The 17,595-nt window shown below is 36.4% G+C and overlaps 2 protein-coding genes across 17 annotated transcripts; both read left to right on the top strand.

Moving 5' to 3' along the window:
* The first annotated feature begins 489 nt into the window (after nucleotides 1-489).
* LOC107910834 (uncharacterized) lies at nucleotides 490-3,281 on the top strand. The gene is made up of 4 exons (XM_041103918.1): nucleotides 490-585; nucleotides 1,624-1,716; nucleotides 1,814-1,875; nucleotides 2,268-3,281. The coding sequence occupies exons 1-4, from the start codon at nucleotides 490-492 to the stop codon at nucleotides 2,749-2,751; spliced, it is 735 nt and encodes a 244-aa protein (XP_040959852.1). The 3' UTR covers nucleotides 2,752-3,281.
* Nucleotides 3,282-5,548: 2,267 nt separating this feature from the next.
* On the top strand, nucleotides 5,549-17,110 carry LOC107911602 (uncharacterized). 16 transcript variants are annotated; one of them, XR_005921008.1, is made up of 18 exons: nucleotides 5,549-6,651; nucleotides 7,058-7,603; nucleotides 7,700-7,783; nucleotides 7,896-9,881; nucleotides 9,962-10,078; nucleotides 10,274-10,456; nucleotides 10,537-10,599; nucleotides 11,078-11,149; nucleotides 11,249-11,512; nucleotides 11,997-12,116; nucleotides 12,753-12,812; nucleotides 14,172-14,212; nucleotides 14,334-14,411; nucleotides 14,516-14,600; nucleotides 15,159-15,317; nucleotides 15,410-15,524; nucleotides 15,639-15,789; nucleotides 16,309-17,110. XR_005921008.1 is itself a non-coding variant. In XM_016839461.2 (16 exons), exons 1-15 carry the CDS (start codon nucleotides 5,767-5,769, stop codon nucleotides 15,282-15,284), a joined length of 4,710 nt encoding a protein of 1,569 aa, XP_016694950.1. In that variant the 5' UTR covers nucleotides 5,549-5,766; the 3' UTR covers nucleotides 15,285-15,317; nucleotides 16,309-17,110. The 16 variants fall into 16 exon arrangements, 2 of the variants coding, with proteins under 2 accessions (XP_016694950.1, XP_040961723.1); XR_005921009.1 differs by having other exon boundaries at nucleotides 15,643-15,789; XR_005921011.1 differs by having other exon boundaries at nucleotides 15,711-15,789.
* Nucleotides 17,111-17,595: the final 485 nt, after the last annotated feature.

The raw sequence follows: 17,595 nt of genomic DNA on the forward strand, positions 1-17,595 counted from the left end.
TTTGGATCCCATGAGATATGTCAGCGAAATGTACAAAATAGAATACATGTACAATGTATGGAGACACGTATTTCCACTGGTCCTAGATGAACGTAAGTGGCCGTCTGTATCGCTTGCTCCGTTTAAGTTGTTACCAGATAGAGAATTGCGTCGCAAACTAAAATATCGACCTTGCTCGAGTAGAATACATAATAATATGGATATCCAGGAAAGAACGAACCAACAGAAGTTGTGCGGATGGTGTAGGAACCCAGTTCATACAATTTGATCATGTCCAAACTAAAATAGTTGATAATTGCTGTAATGAAACTATGTTGCATTATTTTTATTGCGCCTTATTCAAAAGGACTTCTATTTTATTAAAAATATAAAAATAATTTACTATTAAAATATTAAAAAATTTTATTTTATTAAATGAAACAATATAAAAACAATTTTTACAAATATATTAAAAAAATCAATGGATGTGCTGGTCGGAATCAGTGCCACATGAGGGTGGTCGATGATTATGTGTTGGATTTCTCATTGGTTTTGCTTCTGGTGGAGGTTGTGGTTGCTCCAGCGGGGGTTGTGGTTGCTCCAATTGTGGGTGTTGAGAAGATACCCACCTTAATAGAATAAAGAATGTGGAGGTGTTTGCATCACCCACGGCGGAGGTGTTTGAATCCCATAAGGCGATGGGGATTGGTAATGAGACGAGCTCCTCGACGGTGCCTCATGCGATCCCTCCAGCGACGATGGCCTATATATTGTCGGTTGAGTCGGAGTCATCGGGAAAGAAGATGTACCGGGGCATACATTCCAACCTAGCATAGGATTGGGAAAATGAAACATATAAGTACTAGGATACGCACCTGACATAACCTGAAGGGGTTGTGCTCTGGGTGTCATCAGTTGAGGTGTTAGGCTCGGTAATTGTGTGGGTGTTGTTGATGGTCTTGTGCCGTTATCCCTTCTCATTGGATTTAAAGGGCCCCGTCGTTCTCTTCCGACATGGATTTGCCAACCCTCTGTTATTTCGACAGCAAATATGGCTTGCCATGGATCCTAAACCATGACATGTAATTCGGTGCGTGCATTAACTCGAGGACGATGATCGATTCCCGAGCAGGTATATGATCATACCGATTTTTTCAAATTTTGATATATTTCGAGAAAAATACCAGCCAATTCGTATTCGTTTACCGTCAATCAATTTTGTGCTCTTTATCAAGCACCTTAAGTGCCTCGAGAATCGGTTGCCGGAATCTAAATTGTTGCAACACTCTACCTGTCTGGTGCATCTCGACAGTAGCATAGTTGACCAATGAGACCTTAACATGCCAAATGTTCGGATTTTGAAAGAATTCATCTGGAATTACTGCCCAAATTACCGGATCCTCGTATGGTGTCCATTGAAACTATATGAACGTGATAAGAATATTAGGGTCCTTTTGTTTGGTGGAAAATATTTTTTGAAAAACATTTTTTAGATTTTTTGGCGTTTGTTTGGTGGAAAATAATTTTCTAAAGGAAAACATTCTCCAAAACACGGGTAAATCAATTCCCAATTTTTAAAAAACATCTTACCAATTTCTAAGCTGTAAGACATTTTCCATTCCCTTCTCTTCACTCTCATCGCAGTGGTTCTCCCTTCCTCTCTGTCCATCAGCCTCCGCTGCCCCTTCTCATCTCTGTTCGTTGGCCTCGTCATCTCTGTCGGTCGACCGCCGTCAAGTTTGTATTTTGAAGAAACCCTAAAAAATTAGCAGCCACATGTATATCAGTATCTTCTTTCTTATTTATGCTCATGTTGGTTCTCTTCTAATGACAGATTTGTAATACATGCTGGTTCTCACTCAAATCTTCTTCTTCCTTTTTTTTGATGAAGAATCTGTTTGGATTTTGCATCTGTTTGTTTAATCTGTTTGGATTTTGCATCTATCTGTTGAAGAATCTTCTTATTCTTCCTTTTTTATACATGTTTCAAGGTCAGTATACTTTTATTTTATCCTCTTTTTCGCTATTAATTCGTATTACTGCATGGAAGATCTATCTGCTTTAAATTTCAATTTCAGATGGTTCAAAGAACTACATATTTTTCTTTTATTTTTTAATTTGTCTAGAACTTATTGAAATGCATAAGTTATTTTTTATTTTTTACTTTGGAAATTGCCTTTCACTAATGTCATCAAAAGCATTTTTGGGGGGGTTAATTTAAAGAATAACTCTTTCTCTCTCTTTTCATATGGATATGGTTGCTTATGTAATTAGGGCTTTTAATGAAGATCAGTTTGGTTAAAACCACAAATCATAGCAAAATATTTGAGGGTTTTTTCTTTGCAAACTTTGACATTGCTTCTCTTAAAGAACCACTCCAAGGTCTTGTGTGTCTCTGCTGGGGCTGGCCATGAGGTTATGACTCTATCCAAAATGGGTCTTAAGAATGTTATAGGTGTTGAACTAATAGAATCCTTGCCTTTGGTTAGCAGGGCCAATCCCCATAATCTTCCCTTCTTTGATAGGGCTTTTGATGTTGCCTTCACTGGTCATTTGATGGCGGCCTTGTATCCCTTGCGAAATGCAAAGGAGATGGAGAGGACTGTCAGAAAAGGTGGAGTGTGTGTGGTGGTTGTGGATGAATGTGGTGAGGAAGAAGTCAACGAGATTTTTAGGTTGTTTAGGAGGTCTCGGCTGCTCAGCTCTTGTGATTTTACCTTGAATGGAAGGAGAGTAGCAAGAATTATAATGAGAAAAAAAACTTCTGATTAATCTTTTTTATACTGCAGTGATCTATATGTGTTCATTTGTGTATATTTGTTGGTTACAGTATCGTAGTATTGTTGTTATGAATGGAAAAAACTTGAATTTTGAATGCTTGTGATACAAACAGGTAGAAGCAGAACTGAAAAAAGCCTTGAAATTTGTTGAGAATCTTGAGATACCTCAGATACTTACATAGTGAGGTGAAAACTGAAGGTAGGCCTGGCAGGCTGATTTGTTTTTGGCAGTTTCTTGTACAATTAAATTTGTTATTCCCAAGGCTTTAAGTGTTCCAGCTGGTTTTGCCTGTGGTCTTTGATTCGTGTTTTATATATTGAAATGATATGAAACTAGTTTCTGAAAACAATTGCTCCTATACAAATGTGCTTGTATTTCCTTTAAAAATGTCAAGCATGGATGTCTTGAGGAAAGATTGCAAAGGTCTGCATTGATTTAAACTGTTTCTAGCTGGTGTTTTCCTTTGAATGAAAGTCATTGAACTGGTGTTTATGTTAATTAATGCAGTAATATTCCATCCACTAGGGATTGTGTGATTTGGGTAGCATATTGTAGCTAAAGGAGAGTGAAAGAAAGACTTGGAAAGGTGCTGTAATTCATTGATTTTTTGAGTGGTAGTCCCTTAATCCATGAAGATGCGTGTTAAGTTCAATGCTTTTGTTATCACAAATTGTCATTTTCAAGTAGCCAATTGTTCTCAATTCAGGCTATCCAATTAAAGTTCAATGCGTGTTAAGTTCAATATATGTAAAAACAATTTAAAATATAAATATATTAATATGTATATAAATTTATTAATATATGTAAAAATATTTTTTTTGAAAAATATTTTTAGGAAATTTGCCAAACAACAAAAATTATTTTACACAGATTCATCCAAACATCAGAAAGTAAATCATTTTTCAGAAAAATAAATTATTTTCTAGAAATCATTTTCTAGAAATTATTTTCCAGAAAACATTTTACTGGCAAACAAACGAAGCCTTAGTTATATACATAATACTAAATACTAAATACTAAATACTAAATATTTTATGTATATATATTATTTAATACTTACTTGCGCTTCCGACTGTTGGTCTAATAAAAGCCGTATATCTTCAGGAGCGGTAGGTATTCCAACATAACTCGCCAGATGGTTCCACCTAATTAAATAAATTTTGAGCATACAATTTTATTTTAAATTTATGTAATACTTATAAAATCAAATAAAAATTTTACCTTGCTATGAGTGGGAATGTACATGGATGGTTCACTCGAGGATGTAAAAATGAAAAACGAAATCGAGCCCATGGTTGTAATAGTGATAGGCAACCTCCGATTTTAGCTTTATTTGGTGGCGTCGCCCCGCACATCTCCCGGTACTATGTTGCCAACACGGCAGACCCTCAACTAAATTCACCAGTTTCTCTAAAATCAACGAGTTTCAACAGCTACCTCAGATGTATGAGGTTTCGTGACAAGTTTGACACCAAATAACCTCCAATCATCTCAAATATGTATGCCCGAGCATATTGTATTCTTTCTACTTTAGTCGAATCATTCCCCGGCTTAGGGAATGTGTATCGTAACCAATCCATCTCGATCCGACCTCCGTAAATATTATCTAGAATCGTACCTAAAAAATCATAGTATATGACTCCCCAATCAGCAGATTGAACAGACCCGGTGAGTGCGGACCCATCCATGAGCAATCTCAATTGTAACTGCATGTCCTTCAAAGTGATGGTACACTCTCCGTATAGAAGATGAAATGTGTGCGTCTCGGGTCTCCACCTCTCTATTAACGCGCTGATGAGTTTCAGGTCCAACTTGCACCCCCGGCCTATAGTGGCCACATGCCAAAAACCCGTTTCCCTTAAGTAATTTTCTATCAACGGTGATGGAGGACCAGACATATTACGAATATAACATTATAACACCCGATCTACAGACTGTTATAAAAAATTATAAAATACAAATTAATTAAAATTACATAAATGAAAAAAATATTAAATAATATTCAAAAATAAAAATAACCCTTACCATTTTCATTTGTTTGACGGAGATATGTTTATGATCGAAACGATTTAATTCCCCGGCCATTGCTAACACGATCAAATATTTTTGAAATTATAAAAAATAATACTAATTTAGAAAGAAAATTCAAGGAAATAATTAATTAAATAGAGCTTTGAGAAATTTAAGGAGAAATTTGAGAGCTTTGAGAAATTTAGGGAGAAATTTGAGAGTTTTTTGTTAAATTTTGAAAAAAATTTGTGTGAAATAATAAGAGGGGGTTTTTATATTTTTTTTTACAGTTGGACCCCCCAACGGTGAAAAAAATAGCCGTTGGGGAAAAAAATACGGAGCAAAACGTGCCCCTGGAGGAGAGTTTTTGCCACGTTAGCAAAGAGCTTCCATGTCAGCACATTTTGTGCTGAGATGGCAAAAACGCTCCTCAAGAGCGCGATTTGCTGGAAATTTCACCCTAAAACGCTCTTACGTGAACGCATTTTGCCAAAATCGACCATTTCCGACAAATAATGCAGAAATTGGCCTATTTCCGTAAATATACTTGAAAATGAGCCTTTATAGGTAAATTAGTTATTATAGTGAGTTATATTTTGAATTTTAAAATATTTTCTTATTTGTTAAATTTTACTTATTTTCTCTCATGCATGTTTAATTTAATAAATCAAACTTTTTGGCAATAAAATAGTTTTATTTTCAAAACATATATTTCAAGTAGCTATGAAATAATAAATTTTAAAAGAAATAACAAAATTTATAGTAGCTTAATCATTCATTTTTCAGTAATGAGATAAAAATGAAGTAGTGTATTTGCGGTGCTTCTAACCTTCCTACCCGCAAATCTCTCTCAAAACATCTCATGTTTGTCTTGGCCATCGTTTTTCTCTTTGCCTTCTTCTTGTCAAAGCTCCTTTTGTCTTTCTGCTACAAAAGAAGGTAAAACCGAAACATCAACAATTAAAAGAAGAAGAAGAAAGGAATAAGCTGCAAATAATGTCCAAATCAAACCCTAATTTCCCTCCCCAGCAATTATCCAAATCTCTGACCAAATCGTTCATGGCTCAGAACCAAGTCATGGACTCGCTTACTTCCCACATCTCTCTCTACCATTGCAATTCTCTCTCCCAAAATCCAAACCCTAACCCTAACAGCAATTCAAGGTCTTCGATCCTCAGGTGGTTCTCATCTCTCACCGTCCATCAACGTCAAGCTCACCTCACAACCGTCGATTCCAAGTTCACCCAGCTCCTCATCCAGATGCTCGGCAAGCTTCGTACACGTGGCCATGGCTTCTTCATTATTCTTCCCGACCTTCCCTCTCGTGATCCTCCCTTCCTCCCGGGCCTCTGTTACAAACAATCACGTGGTCTCCTCTCTAGGGTTGCCCAGTCCAATGAGTCGGAACGGCGAGTTTTTGAGTCGGTTCGGTTGTTCGGATCCAGAGAAGGCGAAAAAATCGACGACTGTACGTGCTCGGTGAGTAGTCTCGATTCGATGACGGTGACTGAAGAGCTGGTTGAAAATGTGGACCGGTTTGTTGAAATAATGGATGAAGTTTCAAACGGTGCGTTTTTGAGAGGGGATGAGAGCGAATTGGTATCGGATTGGATTGAACTAGAGTGGTTAAAATCAAAAGGGTATTATAGTGTTGAGGCTTTTGTTGTAAATAGATTAGAGGTGGCGTTGAGGTTAGCGTGGTTGAATTGTAATAATGGGAAGAGAAGAGGGATGAAGTTGAAAGAGAAGATGAAGGCTGCTGGGGTAGCTGCAAATGTGTATTGGAGGAAGAAAGGATGTTTGGATTGGTGGGTAAATTTGGGTGATGCAACAAGGAAGAAAGTATTTAATACAATTTTCGGGAAAGCTGCTAAATCCCTGGTATAACTTAAAACTTTGATATCTCCATGTTAATCTAATGATGGAGTTTATCCTATGATATAATAATTATAGTTAATTTAAAAAAAAATGCCTGCTTTAATTGAGTTGTAAGCATCGAGAGAAGGTTTAAACACGGAGGGCTCGTTCAAACTAATTATATGAACTCGTTGTGTGAGCCTAAAATAACCTTCAGTTGTAGTAACATCTTTGGTTCATAATTCCTTCTTTCTATTGCTCCTATATTTTATGCTCGGATCTTTCTTAAATTTGATATGTTATAATACAATGCGTATACAATATTTTTAAAGAGTTTCCATGTATGGATGAATTGTATTTTTGGGAAATTATTCTGTTAAAAGTTTTTGAACATTATTTCTTAACATTTTTTAACTTTTTCGGCTTTCAGACTTTCGAGGTTCTGAAGGCAGCAGGTAGTGCCTCAGAGAATGAAATGTGGCTTTTTAGTGCAGGAGCAGTGGAACGACCAATGAGATATACCAATTATGGTGACAAAAAGCTGGGGACCACCCGAAAACCCCTTGAGGATGCAGAATTTGGCATGACTGTTTCAGCAAATTCTCATTCTGGAAAACCTACTTCCTTAACCAATGCCTTTAGTAGTTTGTTTGTGCTTCGGGATATTGTTACTGTGGTCCTATCATGTCATCACCACTGTGATGTAGGAAAGGTGTTTTTTAGCTCATTAAGCTCTGTAAGTTCCATCATTGATAGCATATTAAGAAAACTACGAGGATATCTCATGTTTATTTCACTTGATTGCACAAAGCTTGAACTTCTTGGCGAAGGAAATTTTAACTCTTCGTCTGATAAATCCAAGGATAAGTTCAGTGCATCTAGCCGTAAGAAAAAGGTAAAGTCCCGAAACATTAAAAACCAAAATCCTGTTCTGAAGATGGAGATGGATGACCATCCACCGCAAAAACCTCTTAAGGTACCTTTTTTCTTTATTGAAAGTCCTTTAGATGTGTTTTTGGTTTCATTCATATGTGTTGAGAAATTTTGTTAACTGTTTATAGTAATATGCCAGGATCTTGAATATAAATCGACTCATAATAAGAAAGCAGATTTGATGGAGTCCACCAAGACGCATGTTATACCTCATGATAAAGATGTAAACAGAAAGACTCTGTTACCAGTGGAAATGCCCACACTGTTTTTCATTTGGATGGTATTGTTAATTATTTAAAATTAAATACTGTCATAACTGGTACTCTTCTCTTCAGGTACAAACCCAATCAGTGGTTGGTGGAAAAGGACAAGCTGCTGCAAGGAAGAGCCGAAAGGAAAAGAATAAAAAAAAACGCTCTTACATCAATGATACAACTGAAGTAAAATCTTCTAAGAAGGCAGTCACTGGGTCGTCTTCTTTGTCTTTTGTTTCTCAAGATGAGGCAACAAAGTCCAATGGGGTCTTGGACAATTTAAGTGTAGAACACAGTGTTCCAACTGATACAATAAGTCATACAAATATTCTTGAACCAATTTCAAGTCCTACTGAACCAGATAATCAGTTTTTCAAGGAAGATATTGCCCTGCATGTGCAAGATCATGAGGTTGGTTCCACTAATGGTTTCTGTCATAAGGGTACAGGGCATCAACAGGACTCAAAAGATATTAGTGCGAATGAAATCATTCCTACCAGACAAGAGAGTTCAAATTATAAGCGAGAATGTAATGTTTTGCCTCCTATTGCCCCAAAACCTGGTAGTGTTTTCATTGGAGAAGGCATCAATGAACACAGTGCAAGTAAAATTCAGGAAAATTCACCTTCTGGTGTATCTGTGAATGCACTTGACATTAAAGAGGGAGTTTCTGTGATTCAGGTGCAAGATAAAAAGTTTTATAATACTGCACCTACTCCACAATGCCTTTCATACGAGTGGCCTAGTGTAGCTCCCTTTTATTTTCCTTCTATAAATTCACATGTTCCAGCAGCCACTGATCGGTTGCACCTTGATGTGGGTCACAATTGGCACAATCACATCCGCCAGCCTTTTGTGCCCACCATGCATCAGGCAAGAAATCCTTCGATTGAAAGTGGTTGCAATCGAATCTTATCTCGTCCAATGCCAATGAGTTTAGATTGGCCCCCTATGGTTCGAAGTGCTTCTGGATTGGCTCCATCAGTTACATACAATTATGACTCTGGATTTATCTCTAGGCGACAGACAGGTTTTCAGCAGAGTTTTGCTTCACAAAATTTTCAGTTCAATATGAAGAGCTTTGAGGATGATAGAAAGTATTCTGGGGATTTCTTTGACTTGCCAGATCCTGCAAATACATCTGAACTGGCTGATGAATATGACAGCCACTATATATCAGAGGAAGAATTTGAGGTGCATGCTGTTTCTGGTATAGATTATAATCAATATTTTGGTGGGGGTGTGATGTACTGGAATCCTTCTGATCTTCCAGGTACTGGTTTCTCTAGACCTCCTTCCCTTAGCTCCGATGATAGCTCATGGGCCTGGCGTGAAGCAGACATGAATAGGGCTGTTGATGACATGGTTGCTTTCTCTTCATCTTATAGTACTAATGGTTTGACTTCGCCAACAGCTACTCCATTTTGTTCGCCTTTTGATCCTTTGGGTCCTGGACACCAAGCAGTTAGTTATGTTGTGCCAGGAAATGAAGTGTCTGGCAAAGTGTTGCATTCTGCATCAGCAACACCGGATGCAGCAACTGAGGAGGAAGCTTCTGAATCTTTCACCAATTTATCTAGTGATGTTGATGCGAAAACAGGGGATTCACTTCCTTACCCTATTTTGCGTCCTATAATCATTCCAAACATATCAAGGGAGAGATCAAAATCTGACTTCAAGCGTGGTCATGATCATAAAAGCCCACGTGTTGCTCCAACTAGGCGTGAACAACCTCGGATAAGACGGCCTCCATCACCAGTGGTGCTCTGCGTTCCACGAGCTCCCCGTCCACCACCACCATCTCCTGTGAGTGACTCAAGGAAACAGCGTGGTTTTCCAACTGTTAGATCTGGTAGCTCTAGCCCAAGACATTGGGGTATGAGAGGTCTGTACTATGATGGAACCAACTCGGAGGATGCTTGTGTATGCATGGATGGTACTGAAGTTGTTTGGCCATCTTGGAGAAGTAAGAATCTTTCAGCCCATCCAATGATCCATCCTCTCCCAGGTGCTTTGTTGCAAGATCATCTGATTGCAATGTCTCAGCTTGCTCGTGATCAAGAACATGTAAGTATAGCATCAGCATTATGTTATTCTGAAAGTAATGGTTTCTGTTTAATTTGTGGATTTTTGTGATTATTCTGCAGCCAGATGTATCATTTCCTCTACAGCCTCCAGAGTTACAGAGCTGCCCAGCTCGAAAGGCATCTCTGTCTTCAATGCACAACTTCCTTAATGATGAAATTGACTCCTTTTGGAAGCAGGTAAGCAGTTTAATGATCCCTAGAGAATGAAGAAGAGGAAAAAGCTAATGACTGATCCTATTTTCTTCCTGTTTTATTGTTTCCATGATCTTGAACATTATTTTGTGCAAGAAATTTCTAGTTCTCTGTTTCTTATACATTCATTTACCAGCCTTTGCAATGTTACTGACTGTTTGTATGGTGTTCGTGTACAAGGTTGCAGCAGAGAATATGGCCTGTAAGCCATACATTAATTGGGCTGTTAAGCGGGTTACAAGGTCTCTTCAGGTCCTATGGCCTAGATCAAGGACGAATGTCTTTGGTTCAAATGCAACTGGATTAGCTCTTCCATCGAGTGATGTGGACCTTGTGGTTTGTCTTCCTCCAGTGAGGAATCTGGTGAGTGCTTCAGCCTTGTATTTTTCTTTGATTATGTGCTTATACTTTATGGTAAGAAACTCATCTGCAGACATTTTTAGGAACCTATCAAAGAAGCTGGGATTTTGGAAGGACGCAATGGTATTAAAGAAACTTGTCTTCAGGTATGAGTAACTTTGTAATTGGTTGTGCTGTAGGATGAACATTTTGCTTCATTTTCTTGATATCTCGACTTTGACTGGACTGCTTTTAAGTTACATAGAAATCTAAATATCTGGTAAATGTGTTGTGTTATAAAAATGTTAAATATTGTTATTCTCTTTCTCCATTTTCTAAGTAAAGGCTTTGGATTTTGGAAATCTTGATTTGTTATATAGTATTATCTCCCTGCTACTTATTATGGCTTTCTTCCCGATTAATGTACTGGCATCATTTCTATTTCCCCTTCTTCCTCTCTATATGCTGTATAACTTACAATAACCCTGTGGTAGTTATATTTAGCTGTTGGTGTACTGCTGTATGACTGTTTTGAATCTTGCATCTGTATCTTTGTTTCTATGCAATACTTCTGTGAAAATTGTTGTCCTTATCCGATATATTGCTGTAACATTTTGGAAGATTGACATAGTTATTATTTTCCAGCATGCTGCCAGGTATCTTGCCAATCAGGAGTGGGTAAAAAATGATTCTCTGAAGACCGTGGAAAATACAGCTGTAATATGCCTTGCCTTGTTGGATTATTTTTCTTTTTGTTTATATATTTACTTTTTCTTTCCATCTCTTTTCTCACAATGTTATCTTTGTGGCATTCAGATTCCTATTATTATGCTTGTGGTAGAAGTTCCTGATGACCTAATAACTTCTGCGTCCTCTAATGTGCAATCACCCACAGACGAGCAAATAGATAGAACTGCTGAACATGGTGACCATGCTCATTCTGATACTGTTGCCTTAGACGACTCTGCTTCACCTAAGTGCTCGCAAATAAATTATGGTAATACGAAGGGTGTCAAATCAGTTCGTCTAGACATCAGTTTCAAGTCGCCCTCACATACAGGACTCCAAACTACTGAGCTGGTAACATAGATACAACCTAACCGATAAATATTGGTCTTTTGGATTGTGTCTGAAATTGGAATCCATGACTTATGCTTCTTCTGCTAATTGTAGCCTGTTCCTAGAGATTTAAGGAGAATATTTCTTTTACTGTTGTCTAATGAAGGATATTATTAGCAAGGAGGATTATAGTTGTCCGTGTTGGATTTAGGAATTAAATTATCAAGTAACTGTCAGTGAATTGCAAGCTTTTGCAGTGTTCTTTTACTGATGTTTTCGAACTTTTAAGGTCCTAAAAGTTTTAGGGTCTGGTTTATGTAGGAATGAGACAAATGTGTCTAGGCATTTAGGGTTTTCATTCTTCTCCTCCTTTCTACATTTGTTTTTTTGGGTATTTTCTGTGTTTCAGAGTCTCATCATACAATTCCATAATGTATAATTGATTTGGGTGTTCTGCATTGTTATGTTTTACTATTTTTGATAAATTCGAAGTTGTTCTTTGCAGGTGAAAGAGCTGACTGAGCAATTTCCAGCTGCTACGCCTCTTGCTTTGGTACTAAAACAGTTCCTAGCAGATCGTAGCCTGGATCAGTCTTACTCTGGTGGGTTAAGTTCATATTGTCTGGTGAGTAACTGTTGGTTGTAGAAGTAAACTGAGACATCTGTCTAACTAATTTATAGTAGAAATTATAATCCAACCCTCCTTCCTATGTCTCTGCAAGTATATTTGCATACTACACTTGAATATGAAAGTTTTCCTATAGGCTAGCTTAATTCTAGCTGTATTTGTTGGTTTTGTGGATCTGTATAACAGAATTTTTAGTCTTTTAAGCTTTTGAAGATGATACATGACAAAACAGGAATCGAATATACGAAATTGCTACTAACCTGCATAGTAAAAGATTTCATATTCCTAAACGTGCAGTTAGTTAGCTTGAACTTCTTGGTCAGTTATATCCTATAAAGTAACATTTGGCTGATTCCTAATACAATCTGAAGCAAATTTCTTTTCTTTAGAATGAATTTGGACTTTTGGACAATATCAACTTTGAATGTTTGAGCAGCATATTTCATTGGAAAATAAATAATGAAGAAAAGATGGATTTTTTCATAGCTTCCAGTTATTTATTGCATAGATGATAGGTATTAATGTGTACTGAAGTTCCACCTTTGATCTGCCATTGGTCAGGGCTGTTTATTTATCTGATAATAACTTCATTGAGTTCTTGTTTACTCTCTTGCTATGTCCCACATCTTGTAGGTGTTACTTATTATACGTTTCCTACAGCATGAGCATCACCTTGGACGGCCTATCAATCAAGTAACTTAGTACTTTGAATTTTTTATATGTTTGTTCTTTTTTCTTTTCCAGTGGTTTTTTTTATTTTAGTACATATTCTGTTTTCTGGAGGGAACTGTTGCTGTCTCCAATCATGCTATTATTAGGATTTAAATGTCACCATTGAAAGGTTCTTTTGTTCGTTGGTTCAACAATGATATATATTAAATGCTAATCTTCTGTTGCAACCTGTAGAGCCGTTATAAAGTGGTTTAAGCTGGAGGTGCTTCAACAATGCTAGTATTAGGATTGAAGTATGGTTTTTGATGTTATGAGGAAAATATTGATCTTTGATATGGTTCAATGACTTGAAAATTTTTATTCATGAGGTCCTTGTACTATAGGGTTCGGAGCAGTTTAGTCATTCTTAAAATAAATAGAGCAATGTAATCATTATACTATTAGAAAGTAAGCAAAAAAAGATCCATTGATAACGACATTAATAAACTATTGGGTTTGGAGCAATTTAGTCCCACTGTTTAGAAGCAAAAAAGGACAATCGAAAATGTTGTTACTATATTTACGTTTGTAAAAGCCGAAATAGTGGAGAGAGCAAAAGATAAATACACTTGTGAAAAACAGATATATATGTTTTAATCTTTTATTGGTTGAGTTTTAAAAATTAAAAAGAAAAAAAAATTCAAAACGTTATACAATAATATGAAGATTATAAAAAATATACAAAAATTTAATAAATATTGTCAAATTTTTGAAAAACTGACAATTTGAAAATTTCTTTGAAGAGCTTTAGTGAATTTAAAAGGTTAAGTTTTTTTTTTTGAAAATTTGAAACTTTTATAATGTTTTAAAACACATTTTTAGATTTTTTTTTTCAAAATTTGGAACTTTTTTTTTAACTTTTTAATAAATTATATTAATATTATATATATTTTCAAAATTTTTAGTTTTGTTAATTTTTTAAAATTCAACCAATTGTGCCATGATTTTCATAGTTGCATCTATCTTTTCTTTTTCTGTCTTTTGGCCACTTTAGCCTTTTTTAACAAAAATGGTTAATGATGCTTCAATTGTCCTTATTTGCTTAACTTGGGACTAAATTGCCTTCTTTATGACGTTATTGTTTACTAAGGGAAATAATTAATGCTGGTATCAGTTGTCCTTGTTTGCTCACTTTCTAATAATGCAGAGACTAAATTGCTCTGGTTATTTTGAGAGGGGGTAAATTGCTTCTGACCTTATAGTACAAGGACCTCCTAGGTATTCATCCCCATTTTTTAATGTTCTCTTTTAACTTTCCTTCACTATGTTCTATCTGCTTCTCTTTCGTGCTGATGGCAATAACAATTACTTCTGGTAACTTGAACTCAATATTTCTTGCAGAACTTTGGAAGCCTTCTGATGGATTTTCTATACTTTTTTGGGTGAGCCAAAAGCTTTAAATGATTTATTTCTTTGGTAGTCGAAAATGGATAGCTGACTGGTGTTTACTGGAAAATGTTTATGAAAATTAAAGATTTATTGTTTCAATGTCTGATGGCACAGGAATGTGTTTGATCCCCGGCAAATGCGTGTTTCTGTACAGGGAAGTGGAGTATATATAAACAGAGAAAGGGGTTATAGGTACTAGCAATGTTTTCTTTTGCTGGCAGCTGTGTGTAACATGGCTGTTTCTCGATATCCTTAACTTTCTACTGACTGCTGATAATTTGGTTTCTCTATTATAGCATCGATCCTATACACATAGATGATCCTCTTTTTCCAACAAATAATGTGGGGAGAAATTGCTTCCGGATACATCAGTGTATCAAGGTTGGTGAGATTTTTTTTTTTTTTTGATTTATTAGCTGTTGACAGGAAACTTGTCTGGCATGATAGGGTGTCTTTACATTAACTATTGACACACTATACAAACTTGCCTTAGCTTCTAAATGTTGACCACTGTTCATACTGTTGAGATGTTTCTTTCAAGGGTTTTTTTAGAATTATTAGTTAAATGTTTCTTTTGAGGAGAAAGGCAAATAATACTTATGTTACGAATCAGTGGATTGTAGTGTGGTTCTCTCTACAATTAAGGCGCATAATTGCCTTTTAGAAACTAGTAAGGCTGCACGAGAAAATTTTTGGGAAGCCATTTGACACATTTAGCAAGTAAAGGCTTAGCTTCCTACTCTATGAAATGTGTAAGATACCAATATTTAATATAAACTGTGCATTGTTAAGCCATCTCTGTGAGCATAATCTTTATGGGAGCATTAATTTGTCACTGTTTTTGAGTAACTATAAAATGAAGAAGCTTTTCAGAAATGCATTTACATGATCGCTAATATTTTTCTGTATGTCATGTGTGAACAATATTTTTTAATGCAGGCATTTTCAGAAGCCTATTCTATTCTGGAGGATGAGCTTAGCTGCCTATCAAATAACACCACTTCATCTTCTAACCCACCATGCAGATTGCTTCAAAAAATCATCCCAAGTATCACTTTATCATAGTGGCTTATTTTGAGCATCTTCATCATCCAGAAGGTATTCATTTGCCCATGATATTGTTGCTTAGTTGGAAAGATGTAATTTAGGATTGTCAGAAATATTCTTATTCTAATGTTACTGATGTAAAGCTGAAGTCTTAACCCTAATGGGAGAATTGGGTCTTGATTATTTGTTGGAACTCCCTTGGGAATGTGCTCTAAGGTGATCTTTTTTCACTATGGCAACCCAGGGTTTGGCTCTGAGGTAGGGAAATGCTTCATGGACATATTTAATTTCTGATTTTTCCTTTGCATTAATTATTGGCAACTTATTAAAAAAAATTGAGATTCTTCAAGGAATTTATGGTGTTTGTGGCAGACAGCCTCACTCATCTTTTGAAGTGATGCTAGGCAGTGAGCTTAATCTTGCCATTGATCTTTGCAAGTGAAGGATGCGCCGGTTTCATGTTCAAAAATGGTTGTGCTGTATGGTTTAACCTTGATCGAAGTAAAACTGAAAGGGTTAATATGTAAGTAGGCACTATTCTGTTGGAAATCTTTTACAATCAAAATGGTAAAAATCTGAGGCTATATCATTCAATCATTTTTGAAATTTATATGTTCAAATTAAGGAATGTAGTAAATCCCTCTCTACCTTCTAGTATTAATCTTAGTGATAAATCTGTCTACATCGTACTCTTTTGAACTTTTGATGCATTTCTTTGAGTGGAGCTAGGGAGATTGCCTCTGGAGTGTATTCACTATTTGGACTTGGGCAATTGGGCTGCCTTTTTCTGTTGCATTGTCATGGTTGAATGTGTTTCCCTCTGGAACCTTAAATATTACATTGCAAAAGGCTATTTTATTTTTGTCTTTGTGCATGATTTCTATTTTTCTCATTGGTGATTTGAATCTATCACAACAATTCCCTCTCATTATATGTTTATGAGAACTCACTTATGCTTTTTTATTATCACCGTTGTATATTTTGTGCTCAGTTTTTTGAGCAAATAATTGGAAATATGAGTTATTTTTCTTTTGTATTTCAGGATGCCAAACTGAATATTCTGTGAAGTTAGTTTTGAGCTCAGCTGATTGTGGTGGTGCCATTGGCCACGGTTAGCATCTGCACTATGTTCATTGTATCAAATGGCATTGTTGGTGGTACAAAGGTACGCAGTCTGGCTGCCTATTTTCTTCCTCCACGAAACTACGGCTTGGTAACAGATTCAAATTGTGGAAGATACGGGGTAAAGCCACCTATGCAACTATGAACAACCTTCACAAAACAAAATACCCAGTGGGCAAAAGTAATCAATCAACCCCAAAAGGTTGAACGACGAGATTCAGAAAATCGACTAATGGCATTCACTGTGAGATGGCCTGAATGTAGAGATTAAGGAAGAAGGGCAGGGCAGGCCAGCGTAAGGCAAAAGCAGGTGTCAAAACGGAGTCTCGTTACTAGCTTGGTATTTCATCTGGAGAAGGCAGCTGTGAGGTCTGGCAGAGTGCCTGTGTAGGATAGCTATTGTATGACCGGGGGCCTCTATGCACTTCTCTTCTGCCTGTGGCACCCGGTGTGCGATTCTGTGGACCCGTGATTGCAACTTTAAATTTGTTGGGTACAGACATTGGCCGCATATTGGTTTTGAAGCCAACCTAGACTGGCTCTTTTTTTTTTCCTAAAAAAAAGTCAAAACTACTTTGATTTGTATTATTATTTTCTGCTTAAGTCGGCTCTTAAAATACCTTGTATCTAATTAAATTCCTATTTTCTATAATTTTTAGTATTTTTTATACAAAATAAGAGTTTAATTAAACAGAAATATACTTATTTTTGGGGATGAAAAAGGAGTGCCAAATCTATTTAGCCAAATAATTGATTTTGGAGAAGCGAAGAGGCTGTAAGCTGATGTCTGTTTCTTTTTTTAACTTCCTAGTTAAATACTGTTTCTTTTCATTGTGCTAAAACAGATTCTCAGTTGATGTCTAGGGAAACTAGCCGAGGCCTTGCCCAACTCAAACCCACTTTTGGGATTTGGTTAAAAAAAGAAGATATTTTCAAGAAGATTAGGAGGGAAAAAAGAAAAGAAAAAGGAAGCTCGCACATTCTTATTCGTTTAGAGAGATGTTACGTTTTGAACATATTTTTAATGCATATTTATGGTAAAACCAAACACTGGGTTACGTGTAGTAGGTTTGGTAAAAAATTCCTTTTCCATAGGAGATTCTAAGGAATCATTCCCAGAATCATCCCCCTATTTCTATTTCCTTGACAACCCATTCATTATCTGTGACAGCCCCGATGAAGACAAAGTGGGAACCTAGGACCCATC

Source organism: Gossypium hirsutum, chromosome D11 (assembly GCF_007990345.1).
Source record: "Gossypium hirsutum isolate 1008001.06 chromosome D11, Gossypium_hirsutum_v2.1, whole genome shotgun sequence".
In the NCBI taxonomy this organism is placed as follows: Eukaryota; Viridiplantae; Streptophyta; class Magnoliopsida; order Malvales; family Malvaceae; genus Gossypium; species Gossypium hirsutum.